Here is a 23,441-nt window from a genome sequence, read left to right on the forward strand (position 1 = left end):
ATTATTCGGTTTAGAAATGTCCAAGCCGAAAAAAATCAACTGTGCTGTCTTGTAGCTATGTGATCTCAGGCAAGACACTCAGATGCACTGTGCCTCAATTTCCCCCTAGGGTTGTTGTGAGTGTTAAAAGAATCAACGCATGCCATGTGTCAAAAGTCTGACGGGCACATGATAATTATGCATGAGGTATTAGCCATCATGTCCTCACCCCTAGCCACTCACAAGCCCCATACTTTTAAATGAAGTGCTCCACAGTTGGCCGTCACCATAGCCTCAGTGGCTCCCACTGTTATTAATTTAACAACTTCCAGCCCTGTTCTCCCTTGGGCCTCAGGGCTCTGCTGCATGATCCTGGAGTTCCCGCTTTACTCTCAACATTTCCACGGCCCTTCTACTTTCTCCTGAAAGCTTAGGAGTCTGAACTTGGTTCTCTCTCCGCGGGTCTCTCTCTCTGGCCAGACTGTGTCTCACTACAGACCCGAGACTAGCCTAACTTGCCATCTTCCTGCCCCAGCCTCCTTAGTATCAAAGATTGCAGGTACAGCCCTGCCCCTGGCTTTTTGAAAAGAAAGGCTTTTCCTTGTGTGTTCAGCACTTCAACCACATGGAAGAGCTGCCATGCTTTCCGGTAAAAACAGCCACTATCAAGTCAATATTCAGATTTCCCAAATATAATATCTTTGTCACAACTGCTGAACTGGACCCTGTCAAGTGGCAGCCACTGTATCTGATCTTGGTGTCTTTTTAAAAATAACAATGATCACATTTATTTGTTTGTTATTCTGCGAACGTTTGTGCAAGTATGTGCCATACCACATGCATGAAAATCAGTTGATAATTTACAGGAGTCGGCTCTCTCCTCCCACCAGGTCAAGCTTGCAGCAAGCACTTTTAAGTGCTGAGCCATCTCGCCACCCCTGTTTTATTGAGATAGAGTCTTACTAAGTACCCCAGGCTAGCCTCAAACTCATAATCATCCTGGCTCAGTCTCCCGTACACTAAGATTACAAGTATGTAATCCCAATAAATTATCGTTTAATTTTTGAACTGCTCCTTTCCCTTCTTTCAGCTGTTCTTATCCCCCTGTTGTGCAAAGTTCTTTAATGGTGGCCTTTGCCTCCCATAGAAGGTTGCAGCCCAAGAATCGTCATGCCTTATCCCAACTGTCAAGACCTGCAGGGCTGAAAAATCACCTTCCATAGTAGCTTCCCAGAGGCAGCCCAAGGTCCACCAAGAGAAAAAGACCAGGAGCTGCCTCTCGTGGATGCTCCCGTAATGTTTGTAAATGGGTGAACAGATGAGCACACAGAATATTGGTGCATTTTCTGAGCTAAGGGAGCTGAGATAACCCTCGTCTTGAAACAGCCGCTGCCATGCCCAGGCCTGGCCTGAGCACAACAGGAAGGAACTCATTTGCAGAACTTGTGTTCTGGTGGGTTTCCTATGCTGCTTGCACCAGAGTTCAGATTGCTGGAGCAGAAGGAGATGGTTTGTAGAGTAGAGATGTGTGCACGCAGCTAGAGAATAGATTTATCTGTCCAGAGTTCTGAGCGTGCTGGCATCCAGACAGTGGGTTAGCTGCTTGCGTGGTGTCAACGAGCCACAGAGAGATTTTTACCACTGGGAGGGTAAAGCATCTGGTGGACACAAAATAATCCCGGCTTTTGCTCCCAGACACATAGTTCTGTTCCCGATGCAGTGATTCAGAGCTATGTATGGGTGCCATGGTCTCTCTATGTGAGTTTTCATGGGTGCGCAAACGGAAAATATAGAAGAGTTATTGGCAAAGGATTTTGGTTCCTTGCAGAGGTTGATCACACAATTCATGGCCTCTCTTGTCTCTCTTTCCTCCCTCTAGGGATTCCCGACAAGGAGAATGTGAGTAGCCACTCTCTCTGCCTAACTTCTGTAACTGTCATAAGGTAAAGCACAACCAGAGTGACCTTCCAAGCAAAGGGAGCTCTCCATCCGCAGTCAACAGAGCAATAAATATAGTCTCCTAATCTTGTTGTGCCATCTTGGGTGAGTCATTTAAAATCCCCAGGAGAGCAGGGCGGCTGCTCTGACATGATTGTCACGTGTTTCTGGTATTTAGTCCGAAGGAAGGTTATGATAAGGGAGCAGCTTGCAAGTGCTGAGGGTTCTTTTTTTCCCATGCTGCAGATACGTCAATAGAACAAATCATTGTAACTCTGTGAGGAAAACCGGTTATTTTTCCTTACTGGGAATGTAAATGACGAAAACCGGGTCTGCTGATGAGTCTGCCTAATTATATCCCAGTGCACTCAATGTTAAGTTGGGAGCTAGACCCCAGCCCCTCGCATCTATCCTAGCCCCCAGGCTTGAGAGTTTTATTGGTCTGGACTCCAAATCCCAGCATGCCAGGTCCTGACCCCTCCCTTGTGTGTGGGAGGTCAGGACTACTCCCACAGAGTATTTAAGTGAACTCCCAAAAGAGGATCATGTGGTCTCTCTTCCTTCCTCCTGGTGTTCGCTTTCGGGGGCCACCCGAGAGCACAGGACTCCCACTAAACCTGGATATTTCTTAATTTGGCTTGTTTTGATTTGGCTTGATTGGGAATTTGCGTTGGCAGAGAGCTTGCGTTAGAAAAAAAAATCCTAACACTGAGGTCAGCATTTCTCTTTGGAAACTGAGGATGGCTAATTGCTGTAATTGGTTTCTGAAAACAGGTGAGAGAGGCCATTTAAGACGCAGCTTCCAGGGGCGGGTGTGGTGTTTGACTCCTTTAATCCCAGCACACGGGGCAGAGGCAGGTGGATCTCTGAGTTTGAGGCCAGCCTGGTCTACAAAGAGAGTTCCAAGACAGCTAGGGCTACACAGTGAGACCCTGTCTCAAAAGTACAAACCAACGAAAAAAAAAAAAAAAGGTACAGTTTCCACCAACCGTGTCCAGGGTATGTGCCCAGGATAGTAGTATCTCAGCAGCATACTGCTCATGCGGGTAACGACGGTCTTAAATTTATTAAGTGCACTTAATAAATGCTTACGGTGCAGTGTGGACGGCCTCTTGGTGAACATGCCTTGGGATGACCGTCATGATAATTGGCTGGAACGCACACGTACCACCTTGCAAGCCTGTTCTCGATTGCTGGACCTAAGTGACGATGTTACTGAATTGTCACGCTTCCCTTTCTCTGCTCTCGGGCCTGCCACTGTGGGCAGGATACAGACGTATTTAAATTCCAGTTATCTCTGCTTCCCTTTCCAGAGCGCTGACTCTGTAAGCCATCCGCTTTTCACAGTGCTGGTGTCTGAAGAGCCGGCTGGCCCTAGCCCACTGCTCCACCACGTCAGGCAGAAGTCCTAGCCTAGGCAATGCCACTTCCAAAGTCACGCCGAAGTTTCACTTTCTTTAGTTCAGGAAAACAGTTCAGAAGGCAGCAATGGGCCTTGTATAAGCTTCTTTTTGTTTGCCTAAACAGCCTTGTCTCGCTTTTTAAAATGCGGCTGTTAGTCATGACTACCTCAAAATTCTATTATGAATATTGAATGAGATCATTTATGGAGAGCGCAGAGTGAGAACAATAGAGCGGAGAAATGTTAGGACTATCACTGTAATTAGTATTTTCTTAAGCACTGTATCATTTTCCAGCTATCTGTTCATCTCTGAAATGTGGCCTCACCCTTTCTAAAGGAACTGTCCTGATGCCTTTTGTGGCCCTCCTTAAAAGACTTTTCTTCAGTGACCCTTGCTGCCTATCTTCTGCTGTTGCAACAAAAATAAGAAACAGCAAACCAGCAACGATGCCAACAACAAAAACCCCAAGTCTGTATGTGTCTAAAAGAAGCTAGAGAATTGGTCTCACAAGATCCACCAGCAACAGACTTTACAGGAAGTAGTTGCAAGCGGATCCTGCCCTTTATGCAGGAGCCCCAATGCATCTATGTAACCGCTAGACTGCAGATCGTGAGGCCAATCTAGATGGTCAGATCACCTCAGATTTCCTCATCCAGGACAGCTGGTGATCTGGAGAATCATACAGATGCCCAAGCCTTGGAAGGGGACAGGGGTAGCATGTTCTAAGCTTCAAAAGGAAAGTCCATCACTTTTAGTCTCTGGGTGACCTTTAGGTTGGGCACCCCCTGCAGAGGGACCCGCAGATGGAGGACCGTAAGCTGTTACGTACTCATCTCATAGGAATTGAATCTGAATTTTGCAGAACCTCAGTGGAGTGTGGGCAACATATTACCCTGAAAGATTTGGGGGACTGGGCAAGCTGGCGCCCAGGTCTTAGTATGAGCAGATACTTACTTGGGTTATTCTTGATCGGTCTCCGGCAAACCATCAAGAACATGGACTCTGTATTAGCAAACAGAACAGATGTAATGATACCATATGCAATTTGGGAGGCTCTCCATGCATAGTCAAATAAGGCAGAGGAGATGAAAGACCGTCTTGAGTAGAGCTGGAGTCCAGAGAGATAAAAAGAGGCCTAAGAGCCCTAAAGTGGGGCTAATTGAAATTTTTCCCTTTAAAGGAACGAGTTGGGATATGATGTTTTCTTTTATCCTTTCTCTTCTTTAAGTACACGCTGAGAGACGCTGTATTCCCTAAATAACGATAATACGCCCGTGGGATGGAATGAAAGAGCTTGGATGATTGCTCCGGTGCCTGAACCGAGTCTTTGTAGAAGGAATCTATTCTCCTCCCTGGCTTCCATGTGCGGTTTCCTTAATGACCGTGTTTGACTTTTAATCAAACATGAGGACATCGATATGTAGATTTTGAACTACCTTGCCAGCTCTGTTTTATTTCCAGACCAGGTCTTACTGTGCCTAAAAAGAACTTTCTTTTTTTTTTTTTTCATTAATTCCACATCGCCACTTGCTGGATTATTTTGTCTGCTACCCACTCTGAGGGCTAGGGCCATCAGTGTCAGACGGACCCAGGATCCTGAAATCTATACAGTGATGGAGAGATATATTAGAAAAATGAGTTTGGAGCCAAGAATGCAACTGGGCTGTATTCACACGGCTGTGATTGCTCGAGGCTGTTGGTTTTCTAAAGAAATCCCTCTCTTTGATCTGTTTGAGCAGGAGTTTTATTTTTTCTTCTTTCCTTGCCATACCTGGCTGATCATGTTTAACACTGAAGTTAAAACCCCAGGTCCCAGCTCTCCAGCTAACACAGACGTGACAGCTGGCCTTTAAGGGAAGGAGCCTTTCTCTGAGATTTGCGCCCCCCGGGGAGATTTTGTTGTTTGTTGTGTTGAGTCTTTAGAGAGCCAATTGCCAAGAGGTTTTGTTATTCTGGAAAGTTCTATCCTTTCTGTGTGGAAAAAGCAGGAAAATAGACTCTGTGATCAGGGGGCTGCTGAAAATAAATTCAATTTCCTGAATTACCAACTTGAAGCGTTCATCCCTAGGCAGCTACTGAGTCGATGGTGTGAGGAGCAGATAGGGCCCAGCCCATAGACAGCAGGATCCCCTCGGATCTCAAGGTGATGATTCCGAGCAGGTCTGGACACACCTAGGTATGAGCAAGTGAGCTAGCATGGCTCCCTTTTCATACAACAGACAGGGAGGGCCTCGTGTAACATTAGTTTTGGCGAGAGTTTCTCAAACATTGAAAAACCATTAGTTGTGTAGACGAAGAACCATTCAGGGAAGCCACTTGGTAGATTTAAGGCTTTACCTCATCACTTGGTAAGGGCAAACTGTGAACAGTTCTTAAACCACTCATAAAGGGAAGGACCTCAGTCTAGGGCAGGCAGCTATCAGTCAGGATGTTAGGGACCTTAACAGCGTTTAGTGACTTCTTCCTCATTGCTGCCGCCACTTGTCAAGGTTAGAGAAAACAGATCAAATGTGTTCCAGCTATTATTTCACTGCTCTCGTGAGATTCTGGGCCTGGTGCAAAGAAAGCAAAGTGTGTGTCCTCATAAAAACTTAGGTTGTAAAAATCTCAGATATCCGTTAAAACTGGGTGAACCCTTTCAATGCCAGCCTTAGCACAGACGCTGGGTTCGCATACTTTTCTATGGAGCCCACTTTAAAACCGCCGCTTGTAAAATACCTGCCTCAGGTCCTGAGCCTGTGAAGACATCTTGCCTTGGGTTCAAGGCTCTTTAGGAGCTGTTTCCCTCTGCCTTGGGTCCTTGTGGTTTAGCCAGGACCTTAGCACCGATGCAGATCTGAATGCACGTGTGACTGACACGGGGCCCAGAGAGAGCTTCCACAGAACAGAACAGCACAATTCTAGTGCCTCAGAAAATCCCAAGCCTGCCTTTTTGGAATTTGAAGGGCAAATTGCTTATCGCCAGGGTAGAGATTAGATTTAGCCAAGCTGTTCCTGGGTCCGGCAACTTGTGTGGTGTGTAAATACTGATTTATTTTTTTATTTAAAAAAAAAAAAGGCTGGCCTGTTAGAAAGGGTGGAGCAGCCAGCCAGCCAAGACTGTACTCTGCTCCACCTCCCAGAAATCACCAGTGACTTCATGGCCAAGGTGCCAAGGACAACCTCAGCGCTCAGGCCTCTGAAGAGATGTTTGTTTGTTTTTGTATTTGTGAGTTAAGCGTTTTATGGGAGGAATGTCCTTGGAGGGTTTCCCTGTGCCTTTTCTTCTATCCCTTCATCGGCTGCGATCAAAGTGGACCATCCTGCGGCTCTCTAGCTTCTGCCGTGACACGGTGGCTGAAGTTTTAAGATGGTTTGTAGTTGCTGTTTGTCTAGCTAGGAAGCAGCTGATGTAGGTAGCGCCCTAAACTTGGATGTGTCGTTCATTAGGTCAGGGGGTTGGTGGCATCTGATTGTTTTCCCACTTGGAGCCTGGTACCTGCTGACTGAGTTTGCCTAGTGAGGGGGATGCTTTGGGTATCCTGGGTGGTGCCTCACTGTGTATTTTATAATTGTTTTTTATGATGTTATGGGTCTATCTGATGGTTGTTTTCGTGCTTCTTCACAGTCTTTAAAATATCTTGACCTAGAGCTTATCCACTGCAGATGGCTTGTGGAGCTTCTGTCACGGCGAGAACGTTCTCGCCGTGTTGTCAGTGGGTAGAATTTGGTGTGTGGGGGAGATCACAGAGGAAGGAGGGAATGTAGAGTTGGATGTGCAAGATGATGATGTTCATGACAAAGGCCTGAGGTCGCCGCCGTCCTCAGCCTCTTCCGGCTTTCTCTCTGATAGGTGGCCTATCATGAGATGAGGCTGCTCGGTGGTCTCTGCTGCAGGAAAGCAGCTCCAGGCTGGCAAGGGAGTAGAGCATCACGTCACATCTCTGTAAAGCACAGCCACGCTGGCTTCGCAGCTAAGGACAGTGCCTGGCTGTCTTTGGAAACATTTTATCCTGTGCTGTGGTTGGTTATCTTCTTCATCACTCTGGGTGGCTAGAGTTATCTCAACTAATTCGGAGCTGGCATCTTTTAGGTTTGATGTAGTTGAGTTTTTATCATTTCTGTTTTGTGACCAAATTGCATGACCAAATTTGAGACCAAATGTCTCATGGTAAGGACAGGAAACAGTTTTCTCAGATGAGATGATCCAATCTAAGATTACTGTCATTTATAATCTACAAAAAAAATTTCCATTATTTCATAAATTATTTATTTATTTATTTATTTATTTATTTATTTATTTATTTATTTATATGTGTATAGGTGTTTTGCCTGCATGTATGTCTGTATGCCATGTGCGTGCTTGGTGCCTGCAGAGGCCAGAAGAGAGTATTAGATTCCCTAGGACTAGGGTTGCAGACGGTTGTGAGCTGGCATGTGGGTGCTGGGACTCAAACTCAGGTCCTCTGGAAGAGCAGGCCGGTGCTCTTCATCGCAGAGCCATCTCTCCTACCCCTGTCATTTAGAATTTGAATTCCATGTCAAGACAGCTTTGCTGAGTGCACAGATAATAGAATTTTTTTAAGTCATTCTCTTTGCCTTTAGGGAAAATCATATTCACAATAGATGATAACTTGATAAATGTTCATAGATGTATACATACTGTATGTAGATATATACATAAGAATTTATGTGTATACAAAGATATATAACTATTTCCATTCTTTTGCATTTTATAAAGCTGTCCAATCACTATCAGTATTTTTGGGTCAGATTTGTACCAGTTTTCAGAACTATTTAAATTCTCTTCACTACACTATAATTTATTTTCTATTTTCTTTCAGTCAAAGAATAACTCAGAAATACCCACAGAATATATTACCTATTTAGTCGAAAACTTTGAATTTAGCACACATTGTTGATCAATCCCAGGGTCTGAATGGGCCCATGAAAAATAAATAAAACTTGGTGCTTCTTGTCAGATACAGCAGCCCCAGAGAGAGGCAGACACCAAGCAAATAAGTACATTAAGATGCTGCGGATGCCCATGGGGCAGCGGAGTGTGGCCTTAAGAGCTCTTCAGCCTTTAGTGAAAGTCCCAACCCTGACAGCTGCTGAGCACAGCACTGCAGAGAGTTCCTCATCCTCCTTGAGGTTGGGGGGTGGGGAGCACTGTCGCCCAGTGCTGGTTGCTCTCTGATTTGTGAAATTACACACCGTGTGGCTGGACACACAGGACGGGGAGGGACTCAGAACATCCCCATGGAGAAGTAGAAGGGGAAAGGAAATTCCGAGACTGTGAGCATTCCCTGAACAAAGGAACTGAGCTTGAGAACTTTGTCTGATGGGGTTAATGTCATCAATCATAAACTTAAAAACGTTGCCTTCCAAACCTATAGGTGTTGGGGTCCAAGCAACACCTTTTCTCCTCGGTTGATCTAATTTGTATCTAGGAGAGGGATTAGGGTAGCAATTTCCCTCTTTGTTGTTCCTGAAATCCTGCTTTCTTTTTCTTAAAGCGACAGAACCAGGTTGCTGATGTCTCTGAAGCCTGCCATTCACTCTGACCTCCAGCTCCTTTCCTGCCGTAATTGTGCAGTCGGCGCTTGCTCGCTTCTCTCTTCTCTGCCGCCCCACATCGTTAGAGTGAATTATTTTGCAAAGATTTCTATTAAATTTTGCCCCCTTTTTCCTTTTCTGTTCTTCAAGGTCATTTTAAATTTCAATCCAGTTTTCCTAACTGTCAGCCATCCCACCCAATTGGGCGTCATTGCTAAATTTGATAATAACGTCTCTGAGTCTGTATCTGAAGCATTAATAAGCACGTTAAGACCACCAGCATCCAGCCGAGGACCTAACCCTGTAGAATTCAATTTGTTTGCGCTAATTTATTTGCATACATTATAAAATTACCCTATCTAGACATGAAAAAGAAACTTGGAAAACAAGGCTAAGTCATTCAGTTCACTCCTGACACACTTTCAATTGTAACTGGAGGGAAAGGAAGACAGAAAAATTCTATCTGGGAGGGTATGAATATGTATGACTTTGATATGCACGCGTTAGGATTCACGGCTCCAGAAATGAACCTTCCTCGAAGTTTGTGCCCTTGTCACTTAATTGCTATCAAAAATGAACTTGAAACTGTGTGAGTTTTTGACTTTCCTGGCGGACAAATGATTATGGCTCTCAGTATAACGGCCCCCCAAAAATTAACAAGACATTAATTACACAGTTTGATAATGCTGTCAAATGGCAGGGGTTGGGATGTTAGAAAGATCTAGAACATTCCTAGCTTGCAGAAAGTTGAACTGGGCCCATGGGTCACATGAGCTCAGTTCTAGACTTCCTGGTGGAGGCCCTCTCTTATCCTGTTTAGAACTTGGTCCAGTTTTCCATTCCAGGGAGTCATCAAGATGACAAGTGAAAAAGTCATTCTTTTTCATGCCCTCATCATTTGGCTCAGATAGGAGAAGGGAAAAAAAAAAATCCTAGGTCACACCAAGTGCTGTAATTTGATAGCCCGATCCCAAACAAAGTGAGGAAGCCACACCCAAACCTTATCCCGAAGTTGAGCACAAAGATGAACCGGAATAGGGAAAGAAAGCAGGGAAGGTGAGGACAGCTGCAGAAGCCTTGCCTGGGGCACGGCAGAGAGCTATGGATGCTATCACAGCACTTCCCCCTGGACCTTCGAGTCTTAGGGTAGGTGAACTTTTAAAACTATTATGATTGTCTAATCAGCTTTTTTTGCGTCAAAGCATTGTGAGAGACCGCTGCCGAGTGAGGGGATTTGTAGCATAAGTGGGAGATGCACCTGGCAGTCCATAAGACAGTCTTTGAAATGATTGCAGCCCCTCTCCCCTCTCCTGTCCAGCTTTATGTTTTCTAAGCTTTTTTTTTCCTTTTGGTGTTTTGTAGACTCAGAAAAACACACGGGCTCCCTCTGGTGGCCATTCCAGTGTTTCCAGCACACCTAACCTTGAAGTTTGAGTTACACAGAGCAAGATGTTTAGTGAAAATGTGGATAATAAATGTGATTTTCTAAGATTCCAAGGACTTGGGAACATTCAAACTAATCCAGAGTGACATCCGTCTAGTTAGCCGTCTGTCCAGAGGTGAACGTATATATAGTTCTAGTGTGTCACGCTGGTGATGTTCGGCTTTCCTGAATGCAGTCTATCCTGCGAGTCCACAGAAAGACTTGGAGCTTCCAATCCCTTAGACAAACACTCTCCCAAGAATTAAGTCTGTTGATCAGTGGCTCATTTTAGAGTACTTTCTTAACTTTGTTGTTCCAGAGCTAAGCATTGCAAGAATCGATAGGTTGCTATTTGAAAAATACTACGAGCATCCTTTATACTACTGGCAACACTGTTTCTTTTTCTCCTTCTGTCACATTCCAAGAATGTGATCTTACTCAACTGTGGTTTGATCCTAGGCTGGATGACTGTATCCTTGTAGGCCCAGTGCTTGAACACTCTGATGACAGCGTCATCTGTAAAATAGCAGCTTATTTTTCAGGCCTCTTCATGGTGCAGGTGTTACTTGTCCAGGGTAAAACCTCGGAGCTCCAGGCTGCAATGCGTGCTGTAGTTGAAAGTCTTTCATGGGCCACTCTCTTATACACAGCGTCTTCAAGCAGGCATGGAAACCGAAGCCTGGGTGTGTTCAAAGTTCTGATGGCCAAATATTTTTATTGCAATTTTTCTTCTTGACTGAGTAATGGTCATCAGTAGCTGCGCACAAGTAGAGAAACAAAGGAGTATTTTATACATTATTATTATAAAACATTAAGGTTCATTGTTATTGGAAATTCATTCCTGAGTGACTTGGAGCTACTTATTAAATGATTTAGGAGCCCAGTGTGGTGGTGCGCACCTGTAATCCTAGCACTTAAGAGGTGGAGACAGGAAGATCAGGAGTTCAATGTCACCCTGGGATAAACACCAAGTTCAAGGCCACCCTCGGCCATCGAGGCACCGTCTCAAAATGAGAGAGTTAAGGTGTCTGTATGAAACGGGGCTTGGTATCAGTTTTTGTTTTCAGTGTTGTTGTTGGTTTGTAGTTTGGCTCTTCTTGGTTTTTGCCCTGGTAAGAACTGGGGAAACAGTCACAGCAATAAGCAGGTGGGGACGGGAAGAATTGAAACAGTGTAGCTAAGTTCTCTGACTCCTAGGAAATTAGTGTGGTACTTATAGAGAGCCAGAGGAGGGCGCAGTTGCGGCAGAGGCGCCCGGCACAGCACCGCATCCAGAATGGATTTAGAGATGGATTCTGTAGGATTATTTGGTGAGTGAGATAGGAGGAACTGTAACAATAACTCCCAGGCTTTTGGCTTGAGTGGGTGGAAAGATGCAGTTGTCATCGACGAGAAAGATTTCAGGACCTAGGTTCAAGGTCAGTGTTCAAGGCAATATCCAGGAATGTGGGGTGATTTAGACTTTAGTGTTCTACCTGCACCCAATCAATAGTTAATGACGTGAAATGTCGATAAGAAAAGAACGGGAAGATAGATGCTCGGGGTTTGTACCTAAAAGCATCTGCCCAGCAAATGGATGGAAGGTAATATATCTTAAAGAAGTTAGCTAATGAATAAGGCACGAATCAGCTAGAAGTTTATTAGGTTTTTGTAGATTTTAAGAGAATTTATGTTGGTGGGTAAACCGTGTATAACGGCAGGTGTCACCTTTCCCATTAATAAGGGGCTGACTTATGGAATATTTCAAGTGCAAAGAATAAATGAACCAGCCTAACAAAGTGTTACTTAATAAACATCCTCGGGGACCTTACTTAATGAATAGGTAGAGAACTATTATTTGAAAGTGAGCCCACAAATTATTTCTATACGAATTGGTGATACTAAATGGTTATGGCCTGCTTGAAACAATTTATTTTCTTAATTAGTTTAATCATTCTCTTTACAGTCTCTTACACTACTACATGAGTTAATAACCACTTTTTTCTTGAATAAATTAATTTTCTAGCCTGCTTACAAATTTCCAATTAATAAAGTTTCTAGGAGTGAGGTAATGCTGGAATCATAAGAAAAATGAGCGTGGTTTGTTTTTGAAATCAGCTAGTATTGAGTAAGCACCTACTGTGCGCTGTCCTGGCTCTATACTTTGGTCTGGGGCTTCAATGTGCAGTGAAATAAATTCCCGATTTTATGGAGCAGGAAAGAGAGATGGGTGATGCACAATTATATCCAGGTATGGGAGGAAACAAGCGGCAAACACCACACCATCCTCCTCCCCGCACACTGAGGCTCTCTGGAGAAAGGATGTTTGGTTAGTCACCTCCCGGTGCACCGCCTCCACACCAGACTGCAGCTACGAAACTTCTCTACTCTGTAGCTCCAGACTGTGCAGGGACAGGAGAGAGAAACCCACATGCAGCCACCTTCTGCAGTCAAGAGTAGAAGCTGGAGCTGGCTGCCTGGGTCTGCGGATGAGAGCACGGCAGCTGGCCTTCGACTAACAGGAACTCAGGGCTCTGCTTCCTGCTGTTTTGGAAGCCTTGGAAGTATGGTCTCCATTAGTTCTTGGTTATTCCCCAGTATCTACCGTGAGGAAATCTTGTGCAAACACCCTGTTTGAGCTAGGGTGGGTCATGTGACCCCTCCACCAAGACTCTGAGCCAACGAATGTGAATACAGTTCTACTGTGGTTTCCGCTCTGCAGATAGGAAAGGGGAAACCAGAGAAATAACCACTGCCTGTCTCTCTCATTCCCGACAGCGGGCATGCAGCTGACAGCTAAAATTCCGGTCCTCTCGGTCTGAGGTACTCAGAACATCATAATGCAATCAATATCTCATTTGCGGGGAGTCTTCATTCTTTGCTTATGGAGGAATGGGGCAGAAGCACTAGGGAGAATAATGTTGACATGACATTTTGCAATAGCCTTGATTGCAGGAAGCTTTGTGCTTAGAAATCCCGTGTGTTCCACACAATCAGAATCACCGTGTCTCTCCCGCTGTCTTCTGAACACGTGTGGTATGGGGCTTAAGAAGGCTGATCTTGTTAAGGCTTTTGAGCAAGTTGGGTGTCAGTGCTGAAATGGCGTGCGGCCTAAGTTGTCCCGCTTTTTCTAGAATATACAAGGAATTCTTTTTTTTTTTTAATCTATTCGATTTTAAGTCATTGAAGTCTGGGAGCCAAATTTACATTCAGATGAAGCCACTGGAATCTGGAGTCTGTGCCCAAAGGAAATGTTTCTGCCAAGAGCCTAAAGTGAAGTGTAGCAAGACAGTGGATTTTGCAATGTTTTCCTGACCATAAATATGACAGTTTATGTTAGCTATTGGGAAGCACCAAATTATTTTTACAACTCCTATGAATGTTACCACCTAGTACACAGACGCACACTCATGAGCACATACACACACGCACATGCACGCACACACACAAACACACACGCACGCACATGCATGTGTGCACACACAGCTGCAGAGATGACTCAACAGATCAGAGCACTTCGTACACAAGCATGAGGACTTGAGTTCAAATCTCCAGTTCTCACATGAGAAGCTGAGGGTGACCATATGCGCGTGTAACCTCAGCGCTGTAGCGGTTACATTACCTGTAACCTGGAGGATGGTTGAAACTTCTCGGCTGCCAGCCTAGCCGTAGGGTAAGTGAGAGATCTGAGTCTAGGAGAGTAGGAGATGGAGCAGAACACCAGCTGCTCTGGCCGCCATGCCGGCACATGGCTGTTCATACTCTCTCGCACTTGCACACGTACCACATCTACACATATGCCGCACACCCCTGCATACACATGTATATTTATGTGTGTATGTATGTGTGTGTATTCTTTACCTGTCTTTTTCAATTAAGTTTTTAGAAAGACTTTGAAAGTAGTTTTTATTGACTGAGCCAGACAGCAGGAAGCAGGAACTCCCTCTTATATTTTACATTTTTTTTTACACTTTTACATTTTATCTATGTATCTTGTCGAAGTTTTCACATTATTCCCCTCCCATTTTCAGAGTTATTTTTGGTTCCTTTACTACAGTTCTTCCTTTGTTCCTAATATTTTTGGTTTCTGGTATCACTTCTGTCGGAATTTCTGGAAGGGCAGGAGGCTGACTGCAGGTCCTCCCACGTCCTCCTTCACTGACAATGCCTTTACTTCCTCTTCATCCCTAAGGATGGTTTCCTGAGATCGTGTGAAGATGCTAATGTGTACCATGGTCCTCAAGCCCGTGGTCTACCCAGCTTTCCTTCACGTTTGCTCAGTGTCCGTCTCCTTTCCCAGGGGTCCATCTAAGACACCGTGGTGCATTTAGTTCTCGCCTCTTTGGGCAACATTTGCCTGTCCCTTAGATTTTGTTTGGATGAATTTGGACTGTTTTGCAGGGCATTGTCAGGTGTTTTGTAGCATGTTCCCTCAGTTGGGATTTATCCGGTCTTTTTCTCAAATTAGGTTCACATTCTAGGCTCCAGGAAGAAAACACAGAGGTGGACCGTTTTTGTCCAGTCCTATCAGATATGCCCTGTCAGTGTGACCAGCCGCTGCTGCTGACCTTGCTCCTTACCTGGTTAAGGTGTAACTGCCAAGTTTCTCCTCCGTGAGGTCACTGTCCCTACCTGCCCCCCCTTTGCATACAACCATGGAAGGGAATCTCCGTGCACAACCCATGGTGAGCTTTTAAAGGATCAGGGAGCTGTGTCCCAAGTCCTTGGTGGCACAACAGCAACAGAAGTGTTCGAATTCCTTCTCATGAGAAGTTAGTCTCTTCTCAATGATTACTTATTAATTCATTCTCTTTGTGCACCATTATGGAGTCTTGGATATCTGTTTTATACTTTAGGCACTATAGTAGCACTACTTGATTGAATTTGTTCCTTACATTGTTCTAATTTTAGCCCCTCTCTTCCACGACTGTTTCTTGGTGTTTATTTTTTTGAACACGATCTTCTGCTATAACTAAATGCTTCTAATACATTCCCTTACCCACAATTATAATTAATCATTTTGCCAAATAATTCATTTTCTCTTTTATTCAACGATGTACTAGAAACCATTGTCTGGGTCCTAGATGTCTTGTTGCTACTGGGAACTCTAGCCTGCTTTAGGAAGGCTGCATAAGTAACCGAGATGCCAGAAGGGTGATCAAAGGGACTTGACCTTGCTTTGCCTTGGTTTCTTCATCTGTGAAATGGGACTAACCAGAGTCCCTTCACCAAAGTGTTGCTGTTAGTCTTCAGCATTGAGTTGAAGCACCAACATGTCGAAATTAATAAATAATTGTTCTTGCCCTCTCCTGGGTCCTTTGTAGCAGCTTCTGGATAAATCCAGACTCTGTGCCCTCTCCTTCTCTATCACTTACTTCTGACAGTGTGCTTTGCTGTAAGGGTTCTTTAGGGTGAGCTATGAAGAATGGAATGGCTTCCCCTCCCCCACCACCCTGCATCAGATAAGAAAACTTAAGAGCTTGCGTTTCACCTCAGTTTTAGTCTGTGCATGTGTCTGCTTTCGTAACCAGAGGATAGTTGTATGTGCAGTGGGGAAAAGAACCCACACTCCGGTCTATGCCGGGAAACAGTTCTGGAAACTGTACGGTCCTCTGCCGGGTATCCTCAGAAAGATGCCCACACACTCCTTCAGCAATGTGGGAGGATCCATAGGCTTTAACTCCGAATGGTAACCAAAGAGAAATGCCTCTTGAAATGGCTACTTGAGTAAAAACAGAAGTGATATTGCTAGATTATTAAGGGAAAACGAAAACAGGAACTCGTAGTGTTTTCCGGCATTGTCAATCACTCGAGGCGCTTGGCTTGCGAAGTTTTGAAGTAAGAACATTTAATAAGAGATTAAATCACTCAGACAGGGGTTCCCTCCCTCCTAGAGGAAATGTGTGACCATCAGAGCCAGCTGTCCTCCCCTTCCTTCCTGTGCTGGCGAGGCCAGCGGCCTCTTTGCCTTCTGGAGGGAGCCACACCGTGGGAAAAGAGCACAATCAGTTCTTGGCGATCCTTTTTAGGTTTAAGTGGTAAGACAATGGTGTATTAATAGTTGTGTCTTTATTTGGCAGAGATTTGCTTTAAAATGATGCCTACCATTTTAAAAAAAATTTAAGCTGCACAAAACAGAGATGTGTAGTGTTCCAAAAGTTAGAGAGAGTGAGAGCCAAGACAAGTCCTACGACCCTGGGACGAGTGTCGCCAGAGGTCTGTCTCACTCAGCAAATTGTGACTCCCTTCCTGCTGATTTCATGGCTGTAAAACTCAGTACAGCATCTGGAACTTTGGCTAAGGGAGAGAATACAGTTTTTGGTACTTTCTGGTTTAAAAAAAAAAAAAGAAAAGGAGCCTGTTACTCATCAACTCCCACAGTGTTTAACCCCAGTCTGCTCGACGGCTTTAATCAAGGGGCAGTGGCAATTAGCACATCACACCCAAGACACTGAAAACCCGTGACGATCCTGTCCACAGAGTTTACGTTTCTAGTCAATAAAGGAGCATGAAAACCTTTGATTCTTTCTCATCGTACTTGCAAATGTTTCAAGTATTTCTAAAATCTTTCCAATGACTTTGGATTAAAGGAACAAACTGCACCACTGAGGTAGAAGTACGTTTATGCCTCCCTAAGCTTATTGTTACCCCAGTAAGAAGGAGGCTTTAAATTTTGGAGACGTTTTGGTCTTTTTATGCACACTACAAGCACTTAGAAAATTATGGAAGAAGGAAGGAAGAAAAACATATGCGTGATAGCGGTTTTAGATGTCCAGTGTATCTGGCCACTCATTTCTTTGGCCTTGGAAGCACTCAGATCTCGCACGCGCAATAGAAGCCATTGTCTGCACCAGCCCAGCCTGCTGGCTGAAAGGAAACGCTGACAGGACCGCGTTTAGGGAACCCACCTGGTTTATGAGCCAGCTCGGAAATGGAGTTGGTGTTTTACGCAGTGTGCTGCTGGGCCAGCCTGCTTTCATATTTTATATGGTATGCTTTTAGGGCTTTGATCATTTTTGTTTTGATGAGCTTTGTAAAGGTTTAAAAGCTTTCTTGAAAACATTAATAGGCCTTTACTATTCCAGGAATTTTGTATAGCGTGGATCAAATGTGCTCCGCTCTCGGGTTCTCAGACTCTTAAAGGTTATCAGAGTCGTTTGTTTGTGTGTTCTTGTATTTGTCCCCAGGTTCTGTTTACTGTACTCTTTTAGAATTTACAATCAATACAGATAAATACGTGCCATGTAGAGGGAGGACTGTACAAAAGTCAGTTGAGTGCATTATTTTCAACTCAAAGTATAAGACAAAGAATCCCATTTTCTTTTTAGTAATTGTTTTGCCTTTCCCAATTGGGAGCTATAAAGCTATTAAAATAATAGCTGCCGGCATTTTAGATAGGATGCTTTGACATGTTAGGAAAATGTATTTGTGTTTTCCTGTTGGAATTTTTTTTCTTAATTGACTAATTTGTTCCTATTAATATTTATGAATCTTAATACAGAATGAGTCTTTTTAGGAAGCCGAAGATAGACCACTTTCCTAAGAGTCCATCCACAGGAAACAGCCCATCTGAAGTTGCCTTCGGGGAAAGCATCCTAATCTGTCAGAGTCTCAAAACCGTAACCCTGGTGTTCATGTTCTACCTTCTAAAAACTGACTCCGTGAGGTAGACCTCAGCGAGTGGGTGATGGGAACTTTTGGCCTAAGCGTGTAGCATATTTTTAGTATAAAATTGTTTAAAAAAAAACCAACTTGAACGTACAATGACAAGAAAACCATTAAATTATGCCATATATTTAATAAAATTTCTCATTCAAAAGAGAAATAGGTAAAATTTTTATGACTTATTGCTAGCTAAGAATGAGGAAATATAAAATTTTATTTAGAGTGGTTCTGCCTTATTTAAGAATAGAGCAAACCCCATATCTAGAAGGATTAATATTCAGATCCTAAAGAAATAGTCATATTTTGCTTTGAATGATTGAGATTTTTACACTTTCTGATGAGCATGCATCATTTTATAATAGAAAACGGCTAAAATCCAAATATTAATCATAAGCTTCTACTGTAATTCACAACGCAGCGTTCTAGTGTCCGTCACCAGCACTGATGCATCCGAAGTGTCTCCCGCAGTATCTTTCTGCATCCTCTCCTCGAAGGCTTTCCCTCGCTCTGTCCCACCCCTGGCTGCACACCAGCCAGACTCAGGAACTCCTGCTGTCTTCAGCTCCCACCCGTGTGACTTTGGTTTCAGTCTGCAGCTCTATTCTGCTTCCTTTGTGTCCATCGAATCCCGCTCACGCTAAAGGCGGCTAGAGAGCCACCCACCTAGGAAGGCTCCCTTAGCCACCAGGCCGGTTGTCATCCTCTCTTTCCACTTCCCCAGCACAAGCCTGTCTCTTTAAGAGACCTGTGTGTATAAAATAGAGTATAAAATAGAGTTAGATCCACGTTTAGGGTATAATGGCAAGAGAACTATTAAATTATCAATATGCAATTAAAGAAATTTCCCCCTTAAAAGAATCTACGGTACTATAGGATATTGCTTATGATTTAGTGTTATGTAAGCAAGAAGCTATGTATTTTAATGTACAGTATAATTACACCTTGCTTGAAAACAGAGCAAATCCCGTGTGTCATTGAGAGGATCTCTATCCGTATCCTAAAAAAATGATCATATTTTGCACAACCCTCTGACCCTGGGAAGCCCCGACATGTATTATCAGTGCCCCTGACTGGTGGCAGGTGGAGAATGGTCCCCTGTCACCTATAACTTGGGTGTTTTCACTTGGCTCCTCACTGCAGACTCCCACAGCACACGACGTTAAATGTGGCCCGTTAATTTCAAATTTAGTAGATTATATGAAAACTAGCTCTGTTCCCCCACAGCTCTGCTATAGGCACAAAGCAGTTCCTTTATTAACCAATGAAAGCAACACATAGACAGAAGGACCTCCTACACCACTACCTTTGTCTTCAGAACCCTGTAGACAAAAGCTTGTGTCTCTCTGTGGAGTCAGATCCCTGGGTTTCTTAAGAAGCTGAATCTGAGAAGAAGGCATCAGATGATATTTGCAGGGAAATACACGAAGGAATAAAATAACACTCTGGTCTGCTGGGAAATATGTGCCTGGCCAGAGATCGCCAGTGAAGCCATAAAGCTATACAACGTTCAATTACGTGCTGACTTTTGCACCTCTTTGTTTCATTTTGTGTATGTTTGCATGTCCTTGAGAGTAGTATTTGTGTCTTAAGCAAGAGGTACTTGAAATTTGCAATGAGTACTTTTAAATGTCTCCAGAAGCACCAAAAGAATAAATATTTCTGAAAATGCCGTGTGGTCAGCTAGGCTCAGTCTCCAGCCTGCTGTCCTGTACAAGCCCATGGAGCTTGCTGGTGCAATCATAGAGAAAGATGCTTGCATGGATGGAAGTGTATATGCATTCCCTTCCCCTTCAGGCCACACTTCAAAGGAACGTTAAGTCCCCGACTAAGGCTGGCCATTCTGTAGAAAACTGTTACCCTCCCTCCAGGGTCACAGGGACAGCTCAAGATGAAATCTAAAACCCTAATGCCTCTTCAGAGTGGGCCTCACCTGCATGAGGGTGCTAAGTACATACTTTCCTAACTTGTTTTATGAGGAGATGAAGTTGATTTCTTGTTGTAGCTCAGACTTTTCTCTTTTAACTCGTTATTGAAACATAATATATTCCTAGAGAGCACACACCTCCATTATGTCAATACTATTTCAAAAAGCTGTCCGGTACAGGAAGCAGAGCAGAGCTGTAACTGAGGCCCCGCCCACCCCATTTCCTCCCAACCTCTCCCTGCTATCCTGTCTTCTAAGGGACCAGTGATTTGTGTCAATGAAAACCATCTGTCGCTTGCCTTCCATGGCCTCTCTTCTACTGAGCATTGTGGGGGGGATTTAGGCAGCATGGGTGTGCAGCCTTAAACTGTTTCAGCATTCCAGTGTGGGAACATATCACATCTCCTGCTGGCAGGGGGCTGCTGTGACCAGCATGGCCTGGACATCTTGGTTTATGGCTTTTGGTGAATGTATCTGTACATTTCTGCTGGGTTTTTATTTAACCATTGGTGTCTGGAGAGTTGAAAGTATGCTTGTTCAGGTTTAGGGTCTGTGTAGGGACTTCCAGAAGTCTGTTAATCCATGAAATTACAAGCAGCATCTTGGACGTTGTGTCTTAAAGTATCACTTTTATGATGGTCTCAGAACTGTCCCCCCAAAACATTAGCTGAACAGTGAAAACTCTCAAACTGATCTTGTTTATATCAAGGGAAAACATAAACAAAAGATGGTGAAAAACAGTAGCTTCCAGTCTTGAGGATGATCTACTTTCTAGAACTTTCCTCAATCTGAAGGGAATACAAAGGTTTTACCTTGAAATCCATGTTTCTTATTTCCCAGCGCACAACACCTTGTTGTAGATTTGATTGGAGAGAAGTTTGTCTAGGAAGGCAGTAGGAACAACGTCACAGGTCAGTTGCCATCATCCGGTAGACTTAGGATCTCCTTACCCAACTCTGAAAAGTGGAACCGGAATGTCAGATGCGAAAAGAGGAAAATTCTTCCCTTGCTTTTTCATTTTTCCAGCCTCAGAGATGCCTCTATGCTGTTCCAGTAAATATTTAATGAATAATCTATGTACAGCACCATGGGGACTCCAAGATAACAAAGACCTGGGTTTTGATTTTAAGGAATTCATATAGTATCTAGCAAAATAAACACACAAAATAACTGTGGTACAAGCCGTGAAGCGTGTGCAGGAGCAGAGCTTGGGGAAACACAGAGGGGTCCCCAGGGCAGATCTAGCTGGTAAGGGGAGGAAACAGAGATCCCACAAAACAAACAGAGAAGCAAAAGAACAGGAGCGCATGCCCTTTTCTCCAGAGGTTGCTTCTCTTCTTTGTCTCACCAAGTTCACTGATTATAAAACTTCCAAGGATGAGAAAAGTCCCCTGTAGCGAGTTGAGTTTCTAGAGCTTCTCAGGTCATTCCGTTGTGTGTCCCAATCAGACCGATTTTATTTTTAAGGATTTTGTCACCCAAACCTGGGACTATAACCCAAGCTTGGCATCATTTACCAGAATAGTCGTCTTCAAATTCTTCTGGGTTAAGTTTAGCGCCGCTCTGCTGATGTTCTAAAATATGCATGAGGTTGACATTTGCACATTTGGAGTCAAATTAAAATGACAGACAATGACGTCATCCCATGTTGTTACAGATAGGGTATTACTGTGTGTCATTATGTTGCACGACTTTAAGGAATAGTCTATGCCCCGGGGGGGGGAGGTTATGAAAATATTTCTACAATTTTATAAGACATGAAACTTTAACTGTGTTTGAGGGTATCTAAGATTGCTGCAATCTTGGTTACAAACTGCACACATGTCAATGCTTGTGGGATCTGTAACTGTTCTCTGTACTGAGATTTTGAACTACACCTGGTAGTCATTCCTCCTGCCTTGCTCAGGGACGGATGCTAACTTGAATCGAGGTGTCGCCACACTTGAGAATTCAGCTCCCCTGAAAACAGTTCAGCCCCCGGTATGTGGCCTAAACTCTTGCCGTTCTTAACAGAATCCGTTTTCTTTATCAGGGGTGGAGCAGGTTTTCAGAGTCCACTGTCTGTTCTGGGGAAGTCGCAGTCAAGGGGTGTATTTGAGTCTATCGACCCTCAGTGTGTCTCTCTGTGGCTCTTTTAGAGATTCTGATATTTTTATTTTCCATGAATACATTTCCATTCTACCCTAACTAGCCAGACCAAGAATATAACCTATTATGTCTGCCCCCAATTTGAGAGTACTATAGATTGTAGAAATTTAGGTTCACTTTGTAAACATTTCCCTCTGTTTTCAAGTACTAGTTTTATAAATGTGGAGTCTTTTTCTGTCTTCCTTTAGGATGTTGTTGTAGTTAGGGTTACAATTACTGTAAAGGGACACCATGAACAAGTGTGCTTGGAATGGAAAGGGTTTATCTGGAACTCAAACTAGATTGGAACCTTACAGCCAGAGCTGATGCAGAGGCCATGGAGGAGTGCTGTTTACTGGGTTCCTCCTTATGGCTGCTTTCCTACAGAGTTCAGGACCACCTGCCCGGGGTGATACCACTCACAATGATCTGGCCCTTCTCCCATCAATCGCTAATTAAGAAAATGGTCTGCAGGCTTGCCTACAGCTCAACCTTAGAGAGGCAGTTTTCCAGATGAAGCTTCTTCCCTCAGATGACTACAGCTTGTGTCAAGTTGGCATAAAAATAGCCAGCATAGATTGTTGTATTTTAACTATTCTTGAAATCCTTATGTTTGCGCAATAATTTGGATTGAAACTAGTTATTTGTAATTTAGAAATTATAAAGCCCTTTACTCATGAATATTAAGTACATTACTCAAATAGGCTTATATTTTCTTTACTAAATTACTAGTATTTGGCTTTTCATATAAAATATTTTTATATAAAACAAATAACCAAAACCTGGTTGGGAAATGATTCCTTTGAAGGAGTCACCTCAGTTTATGTAGGTGAATATTGCTAGTGTGATAACCTCTTGACTATGTTACCTTGGCCCAATCTTCAGGAAACATCATCTTAGTGCAGAATTGTGTTACAGATGTGCAGACTGCACTAGCACACCCTGAGTTCTCCAGTGCTCAAATTGACACCCACATACCAGCAGGATCAATACCTTTTAGTCAGAAGTAGAGAATCCCAGATCAGCAGAACCCAAATCTGCACTGTAATGAGATCCCTGTGTGATATGCAAAACATTGACTTAAGTCTCCTCTGTCTCCCCTGCCTCCCCACCCCCCAGTGAGATTCTGACCAATCACAGCTCAGTGGAAACAGCCCCGTTTTCCTCCCAACATTCCTTCACATACTCAAACATACAGATTGTATATTTGGTCACAGATAAATGAAGTCTTATAAGAGACTTTAATTCATTAATGAAGAAAACCATCCATTCATCAGTAATGGCTTCTCAAGTAATTCTGTATGGCAAGAGCCGGGGGACAAAAGAGTGAGCATGGAGAAGTTCACAAAGCCAGTGTTTTGGTGGAGAGGACAGACAAGAAATGATAACCTTTGTGTCAAAGGTTTAAGGGGCTGTGTGTGTAGCAAGAGGAGCAGAATACTGATTTCCATCCAGCAGGGACAGG

General features: G+C 43.8%; 1 protein-coding gene across 4 annotated transcripts in view; it reads left to right on the forward strand.

The window, feature by feature from the left end:
* Rapgef4 (Rap guanine nucleotide exchange factor 4) overlaps positions 1-23,441 on the forward strand; it is a 260,996-nt gene that overhangs the window by 149,801 nt on the left and 87,754 nt on the right. For all 4 annotated transcript variants that reach the window (XM_005346569.3, XM_005346570.3, XM_026778805.1 and 1 more), the window contains one exon: positions 1,859-1,878. In XM_005346569.3, the coding sequence (XP_005346626.1) occupies positions 1,859-1,878 (20 nt within the window). The remainder of the gene's footprint in view (positions 1-1,858; positions 1,879-23,441) is intronic.

The sequence above is a fragment of the Microtus ochrogaster genome, chromosome 4 (genome assembly GCF_000317375.1).
Source record: "Microtus ochrogaster isolate Prairie Vole_2 chromosome 4, MicOch1.0, whole genome shotgun sequence".
Taxonomy (NCBI): domain Eukaryota; kingdom Metazoa; phylum Chordata; class Mammalia; order Rodentia; family Cricetidae; genus Microtus; species Microtus ochrogaster.